Source organism: Vigna unguiculata, chromosome 7 (assembly GCF_004118075.2).
Source record: "Vigna unguiculata cultivar IT97K-499-35 chromosome 7, ASM411807v1, whole genome shotgun sequence".
Classification (NCBI taxonomy): Eukaryota; Viridiplantae; Streptophyta; class Magnoliopsida; order Fabales; family Fabaceae; genus Vigna; species Vigna unguiculata.
The window spans coordinates 7,928,450-7,945,928 of record NC_040285.1 but is presented as its reverse complement, the minus strand read 5'-3'; the positions used below and the strand labels follow the sequence as shown (position 1 = coordinate 7,945,928).

At 32.9% G+C, this 17,479-nt stretch overlaps 1 protein-coding gene across 1 annotated transcript; it reads right to left on the bottom strand.

Annotated features, from left to right (window-relative positions):
- Nucleotides 1-15,716: 15,716 nt before the first annotated feature.
- Nucleotides 15,717-17,479, bottom strand: LOC114190451. Its single transcript, XM_028079339.1, has 2 exons — nt 16,919-17,479; nt 15,717-16,754 (listed from the first exon to the last, which is right to left on the bottom strand). Exons 1-2 carry the CDS (start codon nt 17,477-17,479, stop codon nt 15,717-15,719), a joined length of 1,599 nt encoding a protein of 532 aa, XP_027935140.1.

Here is a 17,479-nt window from a genome sequence, read left to right as displayed (position 1 = left end):
TCTTGTATGCATATAATAATTGTTGTATACACACCACCAACATATCTTTATGCTCACAATAATAAATGAAGATGAACTAAAATTCAACGAAAGAGAACCAAACCACACATGTACAACTATGAATTGTGAAAGAAAATAATAGCAATGATAATACTAATAGTAATAATACTACTTTTTTTATAAATGAGAAGACTTAATACAAACAACTGAAAAGTTTCTTTGGGATTGTTTCAGTTGTCTTGTACTTTGCAGTTGTGTCCTCTGCCTTCCACAAATGTTCCCCTTTTTTGGCTTGAATAAATGTCCTTTTTCATGGGGAAAAACTAGAAACAAACAAAGATCATAAATGCTTCAAAATAGCCATTATATAAGTGAAACACAACAAAAGCTAAGATAATTTTTAACGCAAAAGACCACATTAGAGACACTTGTTACTACCATTAAAGGTTTTAAAAGACATGACAAGCTCATTGAACACTAAAATACTACACATAATTAGTACACATATAAGAAATAATAGGTTTAATAAAAGGTAATTGGATATTTTTATTCTATAAGTAAGTTGGTAATAAAACATGGTACCAATTTTTTATCCAACGTAAATGTTGCATAATGTGCTTCAACTGATCAATTTTGGACCATGGATCAATTATCCAAAGTAAAACTAGCAATATGAAAATGTGCCTAAAATAATAATGTGAATCATGAGTTTAGTAGCGAAGTGGTCATGTCCCCAAAATCAAGTTAGGTCATGCGTGACCAACTTTGTAAACCCCTAGAACAAACCTTCCATAAAAAATAATTAGCAAAAATAAGAGGGGATACACTATTATTTTCTCTTCTGTTAGTCCCTCTACCATTGCAAAACATGAGTTGCCCATCAATGGCTATTCTCTCCTCTCGTTCTTCCTTCTCATTTTTATACTTTTCCTCCAATTTTTTGCACTAAATTACACGGAGTTTGATATCCAGGTTTTTCTTTCAACGAAAGTACATATATATTCACATTGGTAGCCAAAATAGATGAAAAAAAAATAAAGAATGAACAAAATAGAAGGTTAAAGGAGAAAGGAATAGTTTGGTACTTTGAGAAGGATCGATGTAGTGTTGTTGCTCCGTCACCTTTAATTCGCTACCGCAAGACGGGAGAAGTGGTCTACCGCTATAAAAATCGCTAGAGAAGAAGAATGACTTTTCAAAACCCCTAATTGATCGCCCACTCGAAGAATGGATGTTGTTGTGGTTGGAGAGTGTGTATGTTGTTGTAGTTGGTGCATATGTTGTTGTTGTGGTTAGAGATGTGGATGTCGTTGTCGCCTAACAGTTGCAGATGAAAAGAAAACGTGGAGGAATGTATGCCGCAGAGGGTTGTAGATGAAGAGAAAATGTAAAGGGGTGTATGGTGCGAGGAAGTTCTTTTTAATACATAGATGACCCTCTTTTACTTAAATCGCTCTATTGATTCCACTTACATAGCCCTTGAATAAAAATCGCTTTTTATTTGGTTTATTTAAAATGATATTTATTTTTTTTAAATAAATAAAACATAAATAATGTCTTTTAAAAAAAACGTTATCTATATGTACCCATTTCGACAACATTTATTTAATAAAGGGATGTTTGCAATATACATGAAGATGCATTGTTGAGTGATTCTCTTGTATATGTGTGCGTGAGTCTTATCTTGAGCAAGTGACTTAAGTGGCGACTCCTCCACTTATCTCATGGAGTCTATTGAGCACTGTGGAGAGAAGCAAAAGTTTTCATTTCTCATGGGTTTCTTCACTTATCTCATGAGAGAAGGGAGTGGGGTGAGGAAACTTTGCACTTATCTTGAATGACTAATCGAATGGTGTTTTGAATGTAATGGATCCATTTATCTTGGCGTGGTCTCCAAGTGGCGTGGAAGCTTCCATCCTTATTTTCCTTCCATGGTCCATTCAACTTGTGTCTTCCTTCTTTCATTTCACATAGGGTTTGCAGTTTAACTAAGGCTTTTCGTCAAACAGTTGATGTGTGTGTTGTCCTCCTTGGAAGTAGCTCGTATCATGTGGTATCATGAGCCTAGTTGTGTCTTGTTTGTGAATATGAATTCTGCAAATGTGTTGTTCCTCTATTTGATGCATTTTTGTTCGGCCAACTTCCCTACATTCCATTTTAAGTGATGCATTTTCGTTCTTGTGTTGTTTTGTTTATTGAATCTATTTTGTTTTATGTTCAATCCATTTGTGATTTTTTATGCATTTGTGTTGTTCATTATTTTCCTACTTTTGTCAGCCTAATATAATTTTGCAGTAGCTTTTTCAACTTTGTAGTCCAAGTCTTTATAATGAATTCAATAGTCTTGTTTGTTTCCTTTAATCATTGTCAAGTTCTTGTGTTGCATATGGGTTTGGTCCATTATGTTATTTTCAGTCCCATTAGTGCTCTTTATTCTAAATCTTTAGTCATCCATATGTCTTTCTATTAATTGACTACTCAACATTTGTTATTGTCACACATAATTTGTTTTGGTGGAGTAGTGGGAATATGAACTTTTCAGTAGCAATAAATTAGTGAACAATTTTAATTGAAGGCCTTGTTTGACTTTCCATATTGGTGCTCCACTTTTGGGTTTGGTAGGACATATCTTATCCAATTAAGAGACAAGTCTTAACACTTTTAGTGAAGTGAGATGCAAGAACGTGTCTTGGGTGAATTGTTCCAAAGTTGATACAAGAAATGGTGAAATTAGTTTCCAACAGAGTCTGGAAGCGAGGCAGCAACATCTAAAATCTGGTCCCAACGGTGACAATTATTTATAAGTTCCTTGGTGTAGTAAAACACATTTTGCACAATTTAAAACGTTGGAAACAATTAGAACACTTTTGTGTAGCAGTGGAAGTGTGAAGCGATGGAAAATTGTTGCTGAAATATGGTGCAATACGCGACTTGTTTAGCTAGCCCATCAATTGGCTAATGGTGTGCATTCATCATTGAAATTATCACAAAGCTGCGATAGTGTAAGACCCGAGAAAATTAAATAGTTAATTAAATAATTATTTAATAAATACGGGTAATAGAAGCATTTAAGGCATTTAATGCAGTGAGTTATGACGTGGAAAAGTACTAGCTCAATTGGTTGAGAGTACTTTGATTGTGTGAGAGGACTTGAGTTTGAGTCCTATGTATGCCAATTGTGTGTTATTTTGATTTATGCATTATTTTGATGATATACTTAAATGCTTGATGTGATAGTAAAATCCGATTTATGCATTATTTTGATGATATACTTAAATGCTTGATGTGATAGTAAAATCCTAAAATTGTAGGAGTTATCACAAATATGAATTGGTTGATTTGGTTATGCTCTTGATTTGGTGATTGATAGGTTGTGGATTTAAGCCTTGCTAAGAACCAAATTAAACTCTCTTTTTGGCTTAATTTTTTTTTTTTTGCATGGAATTTCAAAAGGGAAGTGTAACCTAGTTGTCTAATAGGCCAGAAAACCTAGATTAAAATTCATTGAATAGCCATTAAGCCTCTTTTATGGTAATTTTCGTTTTGGTGGAGTAAACGAGTAATTATAATGGTAATAAGTTAGAGAGAGGGAGCGAATTAGTGAAGGGAGAGGTGTTGCATTGCGTGTGAACCTTGGACAGAAGGATTATAGTGAATTGGGATTGATTGCAGAGGGGGAGTGAGAAGGAAAAACCATCGTGGGAGTGGGAGCAAAGGCAAGGAAGCTTTTGGATTAGAGATACACACACACAAATTCGAATTTGAAGCAAATTCTAGGTAAGGGGAGTTGTTTCTGCGTGTTTTTAGTTGTAATCCTTATACTGAGCCTTGTATGATCGCAATTGTATGATTTCCATTCTGTTTGCATTGTTTTATTGGGGTTTCTAGATTTTTCCCAGAAATCGCTTGGCGGCCCAACCCTTGCCGCCAGGCGGCACATCAGAGGTGTGCCTTGTTCTTGATTCTGCCATGAACCGCCTGGCGGCGAAGCAGATCTGCCCGGCGGCGCAACGTTGTTCGCGTGTTTCTTTGGATTTGCTGGGTGCGCAGGGGTCATGGAGACTTCTGATTGTGATCTTGTGTATGATGCTATGAGTTAATAGTATGAAACTGTTAGAATTGGGGTTCCTGATGGTGCTTTGGGAATACTCTTTATGAATAACCATGGATGGAGTTGGGGTTTTTGGAATCGGTAGAATCAGAATTTGAATTATTGTGGTGCATAATATGTGCAACTTAGGGGAAATAATGTCATAGGAAGTTGGGTGGATAAACCATGAGAGAATTATTGTGTGGTATTCAATTTGGAGGCTGAATTGAGTCCTGGACGTTTTGAGCATGTTGTGGGTACAGCAGCCTGGGGTTTTTTCTGGGTTTTGGTGTATCGCCTGGCGGCAAGCTAAGTGCCGCCAGGCGATGACAGGGGCAGTGGCACAATGTTGCATTGATTTTGGTTGGTCGTGAGGGAAGAGGCTGTGAGTGATATCGGAAATTAAAGGAGGACACATTAAGAGATAATATACTTATGTAAGTGAGTATGGAAATGGAAAGAGGTATGATGGTATGACTATGTGATGGGTTGTTGATAGACGTGTTAAGGAAAGAAAGAGGGAAGGATAACATTAGTTAATAGTTCAGGTGTTGGAAGCATAGTACCTTGCATATGTGTTATTAAATATCTGTGATTATGATTTATGAGCTTTAAGTGTCCTTAGTGACTTGTAAGCTTAAATAGAAGACATGTGATTATGCAATATTGTGTGGGACAACACTCATGGCAGTATAGTGTGAGTGAAGTATGTTGTGAAGAGGTGTGATATTATTCCTAAACAATGGTATTTAGGTAGCAAATGGTGTACCTTGGGTACTGGTGTGGTGATTAATATTGATAGGAGAATGAAAGTGATGGTGGAATGGCTGGAAACTAACAGACTCTGATAAAACAAATGTGCAATACATCGTAGAGCATTCTAGATTTCAGAACCAACCAATTTGGGTGTCAAAACCAGCAGCATGGAGCTTTTGGTATGGTGCCTGGCGGGTAGCAGCAGGCTGCCAGGCGATAGGAACTGCAGGAGGGATCCCTGCATCGCGTGGCGTCTAGCGGCAAGGTGAGCTCCGCTAGGCGGTGACTGAAAAATAGTGGGGGCTGGAGGGCGTTGGCGCCTGGCAGTGGGAAGGTACCGCTAGGCGGTCTAGACCAGTTTCGCCTGGCGGCGCTAGGTGTCGCACCGGGCGAAAATCCAGCAGTTTATGACTTGTGTTCGTCGCTTTTTAGCAATGATGCTATACTTGGGTTGGGAGATGATGTGCCATGAGCGGGTAGGTTCATGGATGGTGGTTAACATGTGATGATATGAGTGAGGAGGTTCATATCGAGTTACTCTCGCGTGGGGATACGAGCGAGGTAGGTTCGTATGTTCCGTGCTCACGCTTGAGAGATGCCACGTGCGGGGCGGTACGAGGCTAGTGGATCACATGTGTTGGACTACGGGCGGGTAGGTCCGTAGAGCAGGACTACGAGCGGGGACGTTCATAGAGGCAGGACCACGAGCGGGCAGGTTCGTGTGAGCATCATATTCCCGAGTCCAAGGCTAACTATATGTGTGATTTGAAGGCTATAAAGCCTTGGGGTTAAGGTCTTGGCCAAGAACTAAGTAGGTTGAACTAGACGGGTGTATGATTTATCTGATGCTAATATATATATATATGTGTGTGTGTGTGTGTGTGTGTGTTTGTGTGTGTGTGTATTATTTTTATTTTCTCAGTTCACCCTTTTTGTTTGTGTATAGCGATGATCGTGTGATTCGTTACACAGAAGCAGATGTGGATACAGGTGATGCTGAGGACGCTCAGGCGACGGAGTGAGGGCTAGCTTGGGGATTAGAGCTAGGAGTTTTCATCTTATATTTATGATGTTTTTATTTATGATTATGGATTTTTGGAAATTGTAACGTCATTATTATTACTATCTTATAATTTTGGCGTGTGTTTAAATATTTGAAAAACTTTCCCGCGTTTGGGATTAATATTATCGTGACGTTCTATTTCATTTTATTTTATTTTATTTATTTATTTATTTAAATTGGTAATATTCCTTAGGGATGTTACAGATAGCAGCACCTCTCACGTCACTAGGTGAACTTTTTTAATCCCTTAGTGCAAAAGTTTAATCTTAAATTCCAAAAGGAGATTATCCATCTTTCAGCTGTGGTGATGATCACTTCCTTTAACAACCTGGTCCAGTTAGCACGTCAATGGACACTCTAATTTGGGATGATATTGTTCATTTTGTGGAATTCATAAGAATTGGTGTTGGTTCTACAATTTGGTGTGTTCATGATGTGTGCTTTAATGTAAATTTATGTCAAGGGTTGGTCTTCCTAGCATTGCAAAGTTAATGAGTTAGGCAAAAATGTGATTTATACTATTGTGATCATAGGAAAAAACATTGGACAAGAGATATTTATAACAAGAATGAATTTAGTGCCTTTAGATTCTGGATTGCCTTTTAAATTCAAAGAATTCAATTCTCAATATCATTATGTTTTCCAATGAAAATCAATAAGAGTCAAGGACAATCTCTTACAAGAGTTGGACTTTACTTGCCACATTTAGTATTTACACATGGACAACTCTATGTTGTTGTTTCTAGAGTCAAGACAAATAAATGATTGAAATCCTAATTCTAGACGAATGTGGAAATGTCAATACCACAACTAAAAATATTGTCTACACAAAAATCTTCGAAACTCTATAAAAGGAAATGCGTACAACATTTATAATACAAAAAATATATACACCTTCTTATTTTAAGTTTTATTTCTATTATAAGGTATGTTTATCAAAATTACGTTTTGAGGTACTTTTGTGGATTAATCGCATATGGAAGATAAGCGTTCATTACGAATAAAGGCCTTCTTAAATCAATCTAAAGTTTTGAGGTAATAAAAAAACTATTGAGATATATATTTAATTTTCATGGACATTAATATTTGAAATTTATATGTGTATTTTAATTTGGACATATAATATGAATGATTATTGTATCATTTTCTTATTGAAATATAATATTATATCATGCTTATAAGTTGTCCGGGTAAAAGAAACACTCATAAATTTCATATATGTAGGTTATTAACACATCTTGTGTATATTATCCATCAAACCTTACAAGTCTCTCATTTTCCTTGCACTATCATTCCTACACTCTATATGGCCACATTATCCTCGAACTCGACCAAAATTGACTTTAGCCGTATATATGTCAGTCCATTAGGCTGACATGTATCCAATTCTCCTCTTATCTAACTAAGGTAAATTGTGATGCCCCGACTACTATATTCAATAATTAATATTTGATAAAAAGATGAAATTAATTTTTTTTGTAATATATATATCAATAATTTACATCTTTGTAATTGTTCATGAGATATTACAAAAATATGTATTTGTATAATATTAAGAGTTCTACATCAGAATAGAAGATTATCTATATTTTAAATATCTCCTCAAGATATTAATGTAAATTATCCACATGTCAATTTTCAAAAGATCCCCCAATAATATCCCGTATAACTCTCACTGAGTATGTTCCCCTTCTACTCATGCAATACGTATATATAAAAGAAAATTATGAAATGATTGAGGTACTTATAAGCCTTAAATATCAATCTTAATAAACTTAACAAACAATACAAACATTGGGGGCCTAAATTGGACCTACAACCATAAAACTAGATCTCGTTATATCAGAATATGGATCCATATTCCACTTCTGATGATCCATTATGAACATCAAAAGTTACTTTGGGAGTGATTAGGTAGTTGAGTAATTCTCATAAAAACATTGGTATACTCATAATTATTTATTTCTTGAGAATCCAATACTATATACAATTCTAAACTAACAAATGGAAACTTCTTCAATAAAATATTATTTCTGACTCACTTCTATTCAAATTTTTTTCTACAAGAGGTAAAAATGCTAACTGTCACAATATCAGAATTTTGAACCTTCAAAAATTAAATAAAAAAGAACAAAATCTCTCACTCTTTTCTTCTCACCCTCTGTATCCTACACACAAAAAACTCTTCTCTTTCATCTCAACCTCTTCAGCTTCTTCTATCTCTTTCTCACTCTCACACATTCAAACCTCTTCAGCTTCTCTCTCTTTCTCACTCACAGATAACACCATTGCGGACAAAATGTCTTCAGCTTCATCTTTCACTTTCGCACTCAAACATTAAGATCTATTTCTATTTTTGCTTTTTTTCGATTCTTCATCTCGATGTTCTTACCCAGATCTCGGTTTTGTTCAGCTTTCTAGATGTTTTTCACTAACATCTTCACATTTCTACTTATTTTTGTTTTCTTTTTTTTTCTATTTTTTAGATGAATGAAATGAGTAGAAGATGGATCACAGCCAAGATTTGATTTATTTGGTTTTAGAATGAAAGTGGTATGTGAAGTTCATATTTTATCCATTTTTTTTTCAGCTTTCTCAACCAAACAATTCATCTTTTTACCCAGATCTCGGTTTTTTTTCAGCTTTCTCAAGCAAACAATTCATCTTCTTACCCAAATCTCGGTTTTGTTCAACTTTTTCGATGTTTTTCCCTAACATCTTCACATCTCTACTTATTTTTGTTTTCATTTTTTTTTTCAGATGAATGAAATGAGTAGAAGATGGGTCACGACCAAGATTTGATTTATTTGGTTTCAGAATGAAAGTGGTATGTGAAGTTCATATTTTATCCAGATTTCATTTTCTTCAGCTTTCTCAACCAAACATTTCATCTTTTTGCCCAGATCTCAGTTTTTTTCAGCTTTCTCAAGCAAACAATTCATCTTCTTATTATCCTTTTACCTAGATCTCGGTTTTTTTAGCTTTCTCAAGCAAACCGTTCATCTTCTTACTCAGATCTCGGTTTTGTTCAGCTTTCTCAATGTTTTTCACTAACATCTTCACATCTCTACTTATTTTTGTTTTAATTTTTTTTTCCAGATGAATGAAATGAGTAGCAGATCGGTCACGGCCAAGATTTGATTTATTTGGTTTCAAAATGAAAGTGGTATGTAAAGTTCATATTTTATCCAGATTTCATTTTTTCAGCTTTCTAAACCAAACAATTCATCTTTTTACCCAGATCTCGGTTTTTTTCAACTTTCTCAAGCAAACAGTTCATCTTCTTATTATCTTTTCACCCAGATCTTGGTTTTTTTCAGCTTTCTCAAGCAAACGGTTCATCTTCTTACCCAGATCTCGGTTTTGTTCAACTTTTTCAATGTTTTTCACTAACATCTTCACATCTCTACTTATTTTTGTTTTATTTTTGTTTTCATTTTTATTCAGATGAATGAAATGAGCAGAAGATGGGGCACGACCAAGATTTGATTTATTTGGTTTCAGAATGAAAGTGGTATGTAAAGTTCATATTTTATCCAGATTTCATTTTTTTCAGCTTTCTCAACCAAACAGTTCATCTTTTTACCCAGATCTTGGTTTTTTTTCAGCTTTCTCGAGCAAACAGTTCATCTTCTTACCCAGATCTCGATTTTGTTCAGCTTTTTCGATGTTTTTCACTAGCATCTTCACATCTCTACTTATTTTTGTTTTATTTTTGTTTTCATTTTTTGTTCAGATGAATGAAATGAGTAGAAGATGGGTCATGACCAAGATTTGATTTATTTGGTTTCAGAATGAAAGTGATATGTGAAGTTCATCTTATTTTTACTCAGCTTTCGGTTATTTTCATCTTATGTTTCCATCTAATTCCATTCTTCTTCAAACAGATTTTAGTACTTTTGTATGACTCTTTGTTTTCTCTTTGTTTTTGTGATCGATGAAAGTTTTCTTTCATATGAATGGCGTACAAGTTATTAGATAGATGAAATGTTTGAAGAATACAACAAAGGTAGAAACTTTTGTTCTTCTGTCTGCCAGATCAAAGTATTTTTGTATTTTTTTCTTGGTACGTTGAATGAAGGTTTTATTTCATATGAATCAACTACTTGAAGAATACAACAAAGGTTGGCTTTTTTTCTGTCATGAAGGAAGATTGATGATTTATTTCAATAATACAACCAAGGTAGAAGCTTTTCTTCTTCTCTAGAATCTTTTCTTCTTCAAACAGATTTTAGTACTTATGTATGGCTTTTTTTTTTGTGATCAATGAAGGTTATCTTTCAGATGAATGATGTACAGGTTTCTAGATGGATGAAGTGTTTGAAGAATATAGCAAACGTAGAAAATTTTGTTCTTTTGTCTGTCAGATCAAAGTATTTTCATATTTGTTTCTTGGTTTGTTGAATGAAGGTTTTATTTCAAATGAATCAACTGTTTGAAGAATACAACAAATGTTGGTTTTTTTTCTGTCATGAAGGATAGTTTTGCTAAATCGATGATCTGTTTCAAGAATACAACCAAGGTAGAAATTTTTCTTCTTCTCTAGAGTATTTTCTTCTTCAAACAGATTTTAGTACTTATGTATGGCTTTTTTTTTGTGATCAATGCAGGTTTTCTTTCAGATGAATGATGTTCAAGTTTCTCGATGGATGAAGTGTTTGAAGAATATAACAAAGGTAGAAATTTTTGTTCTTTTGTTTGCTGGATCAAAGTAAGAATTTTTGTATTTCTTTTTTGGTATGTTGAATGGAGGTTTTATTTTAGATGAATCAACTGTTTGAAAAAAAACAACAAAGTTATTGTCTGCAAGTTTTACCTCTTCTACAACACAACATCACAACATGTATGTATTACTTTTGTTTGAAATGTTTCATTTGAGAAATGTTATATAATGATTGTATCTAAAGTTATTTTTTCTATTCAAAAGGTTTCATTTGATAAAATTTATTTAATTTAATCATATATTACGCAATAAATTTTAATAAATTGTGCGTAAGTGTAGGAATTCTCTTAATTGCCAAAGATATGCAATCAATGTGAACCATCATGTTGGTTGTACATTTGTGATTGTTGGAAAAGTCATAATGAGAATTTATATTTGAGTGTATTTATATGTGAGTCTATAACTTTTTATTAAAAGTAATTTTTTAACATTTATTGATTTAACCATAATCTTTGTTATTTAATAACTCGTGTAAGTGCAAGATATGCAATAAAAAAATACTTAATGAGGTATTTTTGCAACAGTGGACTTTCAACAATTATGCGCCATGAATCACTAGGCGAAGTCCAACGTAATTTGGTGATAACAGCAACGTCTATGAAGATAGTTCGTGGCTGGAAAAAATGTTATGTCTTTCATTCACTAAAGGAGAAAAGTTCTGTTATTTTCGAAGTTGAGAGTGGAAAAGCAAGCATGCATGTAAAAGCTCTTTATAATCTACCATTACATTGTTTTAATATATGTAGTTTATTATCTTCTCAAAATATCAAGTAACCTGTCATTTTTTGTTATTTTATATTTTATATTAGTTATGAACTTTAATAAAAGTAATGAACAAAAATAAATAATAAGAACTTTTTAAAATATTGTTCAACTTTTAAAGATATCATATTAATATGAATCTTTTGTATCACATTATATTCTTTAATAATATGAACTAAAAATCTATGAATGAAATTAATGGTTAAAAATAATTATTATAAATTAAATAAATAAATTTAAATTGAATTGAATAAATATTACAAATTAAATAAATTAAATTAAATTAGATTAATATTAGAAATTAAATGTTTTATCGTCATTAATGTTTTTCATATTTCAAAATTACAATTACACCACAAAATTTATTCGTATTACGAAATCCTTTCCAATTCCAACTCATGAAATCTCTTTGTATTTAAAATTTGAAAAGTAATTACTTTTGAAATAACACTTAATAATATTTGTAATTTCATTGATGTAGTTAATGACACACAAAATTGTCGTATCATTGACAATAGGTTTTTTTTGTAATTCAAATTTTTTTAAATATAATTTGGAAAATGATGAAGAAATTTATATTTGCAACAATGATAAACCTTTTTTGTATTCCAACATATATGATGGTTTACACTACTAAAAAAAAGATCATCTTCCAACATGTTTTGAAGGTAATTAATGGCATACCTAAGTCAGAAATGATTAACAATATATCATTTTCTTCACATTATCTAAATTTATTCACATTATTTATCAAATTTCTTTAGAATTTGTAATTTCGATAATAAATAATGAACTTTAAAATTTAAGTTTAGTTAGTTTTATTATATAAAGTATTTATCACACACAAAAAAATCTATTACATAAAATACTAACTTAACATAAGAATTTTTTTTTTAAGTTTAAGGTAGCTTCTTTAAGAAGCTTTTTCTTCTTCCAAGAAAGTAATTAATATTAACAACAATCAAAATTAACTTTTCATTCTTCCAATGTTACTTGAGTTATCTATCATTACTTATTAAAGAAATAGTGTTTATTGGACTCCATGCATTGCCAACTCATGCTTCTCAAAATTTAAGAAAGTTTTCCATCTTCTGATATGTCTTTCTCACTAATTATGGCATATTAAGAAAGTAAATATTTTTTGTGTCTCAATGTGATACATCTGCATAATTAAATCCTTCTAACAGTAATCTTTTGTATTATCATTTATAATTATAATTTTCTATCTTATCACAATTATTTACGTAATTTCTTGAAGAATGTTTGAAAAATTCTCACCTTTTGCAAAGTTTAACTTCCATAAACTTTTGCTCTTTTGAGGCATTAATTATGAACAAATAAAACTTTTCAACATTTCTGCAAAAAGCCTATTATGTTTTTATTTTGTAAAACTTTACATAGCTTCTTCAAGAAGCTTTGTACAATGTTGAAAATTTCTCAAATTTTTCAAAGTTAATCTTCCAGGAAACAATCTCTTATTACTCTGAAATAAAGAAACTTGTGTTCTTCCAAGTTATTAATTATAAAGAAAGCAATTACTTTTGGTTTCTCAATTACAACTTGGAATATCTACTTTCAACACATTTTTTTTTTATTCTGACAACATTAATTATGAATAACTTTTGACTTTGCATGTTCCCACAAAATGAATTGATGTTAGAAAGAATATCAAGAATTTCTCTAAATATGAATAATAGTTATACCAATAACCCAATTACCGCAAATAAAAAACTTCTCACTTTCTCAAGAATTGTTAGAATTGATGCACCAATATTTCACAACCAAGAGGGGGGGGTGAATTGGTATTAACAAATTTTGCCCAGTTTTAGCACTTTTGAAACTGTTTTGATAAAAACATTTGCTTTTGAATCAATTGAAATAGTATGGTTTGATGCTTAATGTATGGAGCATTTATACTATGACAAGATATAAAGAGAAAGAGATAAAGCACACAAAATTTTTATACTGGTTCGATTCTTAAGAATCTACATCCAGTTCATCTAGCAAACCATAGCTAGAGATATTCACTATATCACAAGAATTTCAAGATTTACAAATACACTTGATAAATCTAAATTCTAAGATAAAGGAACACACACGCAAGGCATCCACACACTTGCACAACCACACAACAACAAGACTATCACACACACTTGCTTTAGACAGAAAATAACCAAAACAAACAGTTTCAAATTGTATCAAAACACAAGAACAAAGCCTACAAAATGGATTGAGTACACCTTTTCCAAGACTGAAATTTCTTCTGCTTGCCAAGTCAAAATTGAATGTGTTTTGATAGAATTCTTCAAGAGGACCTTCCAAGATAGCTCCAAGAACCTGTTTCACACTTCTCTTTCTTTATTTTGATTGAACAAATTTAGCTTCAGAAAGTGCAGAATCTGTTTTTATATAACAGCTGCAATCAGGCACAAACCTAGTCGACTACATTAGTTGGCTAGTCGACTATCGGGAAGTGCAGAAACTGTTTTTATATAACAGTTGCTATCAGGCACGAACCTAGTCGACTACATTAGTTGGCTAGTCAACTATCGGGATAGCAGATTAACATTTTCAAATTATCACATGGTAGCAGAATAACATTTTCAGATTATCACATACATGTCATGTTAACCATTGTCATGCTATTATGGACATCATCAAAAACATTTCAAATACACTTAATCAGCAACAATCTCCCCCTTTTTTGATGATGGACAAACTTGCATAGAACAACAAACCTTTCTCCCCCTTTGGGCATGATCAAAAACAGGGGGAAAAAACAATGCAGAAAATAGTCAATCTCAATGAAGTATATAGCTAAAAGCATTCAAAATCATGGGCTTCCTTTGCTCCCTCTAACTTGAAACCCCCTATATGATGAATAGGCCAATGAAATCATAGAATGTCATAACTATGGAATGCATGTCATTATATAATATGGTATCAAAGTAAAATGCAGCAGACGGGGATAAGAGAAATTGAAATATCAAAGTACAAGCAACGTTGTCAAATCAAGTAAAAAGAAAAGAGCAACATGGACTTAATGGGAAAACCAAATACAACAAATTTTATCATATTAGCTCTAAGTACAATCAATCACAAAAGAACAATCTTGATCCCAAAATCTAGATGCATGGTTACCCCTAGGAACAAACACCGAAACAACACACACACATTTCTCCCCCTTTTTGAACATTTAGAAAAATAAGGGGCTGACAGTAAAAAAATATGCAAACTATGAGACATATTCAATATCACTACCACAAATAATTATTCAGAAAAAGATGCAGCATAGCAAGGAAAAACATGATACAAAATATGTATGCAACATTCAGCTTATACAACATATAGGCAAAAGAGATATCCTATTTACGCTTCTGAAACTAGATCATGCAGTGTACATGTTAACACCAATTTAAGCCAAAATGAGAACAAAAGGAGAAAGATAGAAAGATTACAATCCCATTAATCAGACATTTCAGCTTGTGGAGATCCTTCCTCATCATCAACAATGGTAGCGGCAAATTTCTTTTCTTCTTCCTCAAACGCATATGAAGGTTGTGGGAAGGATGAACAACAACAACACAGTGAAAAGGGAATATAGGTAACTTACTACAACTTCTCAAGATTAGGGTTTTAAAAAGATTGGGAGTTTTGAAAACAATTAGAGAATGGGGATTTAGGGTTCTGATCTTATTTAGGTATTTGGTAGTGTTGTTTATGACTTTTGGAATTAATTTGAAAGTTATCTCAAAAACTTTACCAAACCAAGTTTGTTGTAGAAATAGTTAACTAGGTTATTAATCTAGTCGAATAGGTGCGAATTTGGACACAGGAATACAAAAAATTACGTGACTAATTAACTAGCAAGTTGACTATTTTATGCAGAATGAGAAAACCTGATGCAGTATGAAAAAATAGTTAACTAATGAGTCGACTATGTAATGCAGAAATAGAAAAATTGGTGTAGTTGTGACAAATCTAGTGCAGTATGAAAACGATATTTAACTAGATAGTCAACTTTATTTGCTGCAGAATGGTAAAATCTGATGTAGATTTTTATGCTGTAAATGTGAAATCAAGTATGCCTAATTCATTAAAATGTTGAAGAATAACAACATAGATGCAACAAAACAATTTGTATTTGTAGGAAACACTTTTAGTGCAAAAAGATTATTTTTTATGTCCTAAGAAACATCATCAAAAAGTATTAAAAGTTGTTTTACTCACGCAGGGAATGATTGGAACTTTTCTTTACTTGTGCAGCCCAAAAAATAATACCACATTGATTATTAGGCTTTTCCCAAACCTTGCAAGACAGTTTAAACATATGATGCAAGTATCCAATTGAATTTGGGTCCTTTCATGTTAGACAAAACATTTGAATTCTTGGCTATCCATTTATATTTACCTTCAGGAACACCATGATTCTTAAAGTAGCATTTATTTGATGTATGACCAGGTTTGCAACAGTAAAAGCATACAATAGAAGATGGTTTACTCATGTTAATGAGTTTCCTTGACTCTAGTCGACTATTAAGTTGATTCTCGTGTTCTGCATATCCTATGCCTTCTCTGTTCAGTACACTTCTTTGGGAACCTAGCATAGCATCTAGATAATTTCTTCCTAGAGGGAATCTAGTTAAGGTACTCATTAGATATTTGATTCTCTCTAATTGTTTGGAACAAATTTCATAATTAAGCACACTCTTTTTGCAATTATCACTTTTATGCTTTTCAATATTTTCAAGCTCAGTTTTCAACTCTTCATTTTCTGTTTCAAGTTGTTTTAATCTATTTTCAAGCCACCTATTTTCACCTTTATGTCTGTTATTAGAGTATTGCAACTTTCTAGACTCTTCATTGAACTCATTATATACATCAAGTAGTTGATAGCACCTATTTTCATAGATTTCATCAGTAGATTCAAGATCACTTACACTACTGGCAGAGGAATTTGTATCAGCCATCAAACACAGATTTGTTTCTTCTTCATGGTTTTCACTTGAATCACTAGAGGTGCTGGAGTCATTTTCCTCCCAAGCAATATATGCTTTCTTCACTCTCTTGGACTTGTTTGTGGCCTCACTCTTTTCCTCCAATTTCTTTTTGATCTTGAGAATTGGACAATCAGGTTTGATATGACCAGATTTGCCACACTCATAACATGTTGGAGTGCTAAATGATGACTCTTGCCTCTTGGAAGGGAATCTTCTATTTCTTGCAGCTGCAGATTTTGCATTAGATTTATTTTTGTACTTCAAAAATCTTGGGAAACGTTTTACCATCAGATTTAATGTCTCATAATCAGAATTTTCATCCTCCTGATCTGTTGTTTCTTTATCTTTGTTGGCTTTCTTCTGCTTTCAATTTCTGCAACAACATTTAATGCAATGCTTTGCCTTTTCTCTCCTTCCTCTTCCTCTTTTAGACGTCCAAGTTCCAATTCATGTTCTCTTAGTTTTCCAAAAAGGGTTGCCATACTCATTATGGTGAGATCTCTTTATTCAAAAATTGCAGTGACCTTAGGCTGCCATGCTCTATTCAGACTTTTCTGTATTTTGATATTCAGTTCTTCCTTTTCAAAGACCTTTCCCAAGGCTATGAGATGATTCACAATATGAGTGAACCTTTTTTGCACATCATAGATTGTTTCTTCAGCCTTCATCCTAAACATTTCATACTCCTGGATTAATGTGTTCTTTCTAGCTCTCTTGACTTCATCCGTGCCTTCATGAGTTACCTCTAACACATCCCACATTTCTTTGGCGGATTGACAAATTGATACCCTATAGAATTCATCCAATGTTAGTGCAGATGAGATTATATTCTTGGCTCTCACATCATAATGAGCACGTTTATTTTCATCAAGAGTCCAAGATAAGAAATCTTTAGGCATAGTTTTTCCTTCCACAATTTTTGTAGGTATGAATGGACCATTAACAATAGCATTCCATACACCTTTATCAACTGATTCTAAAAAGATCTTCATTCTGATTTTCCAGAAAGGATAGTTATCTCCAAAAAATAAGGGTGGTCTGTTTATTGAAGCCCCTTCAGAAAAAGTCTGTGAAATATTGGCCAT

Coding starts and splice junctions, on each gene's coding strand:
- LOC114190451 (XM_028079339.1), bottom strand. CDS start 17,479: ATGGCCAATATTTCACAGACTTTTTCTGAAGGGGCTTCAATAAACAGA. Junction 16,755..16,918: donor ATAGAGCATGGCAGCCTAAG/GTCACTGCAATT, acceptor AATTGAAAGCAG/AAGAAAGCCAACAAAGATAA.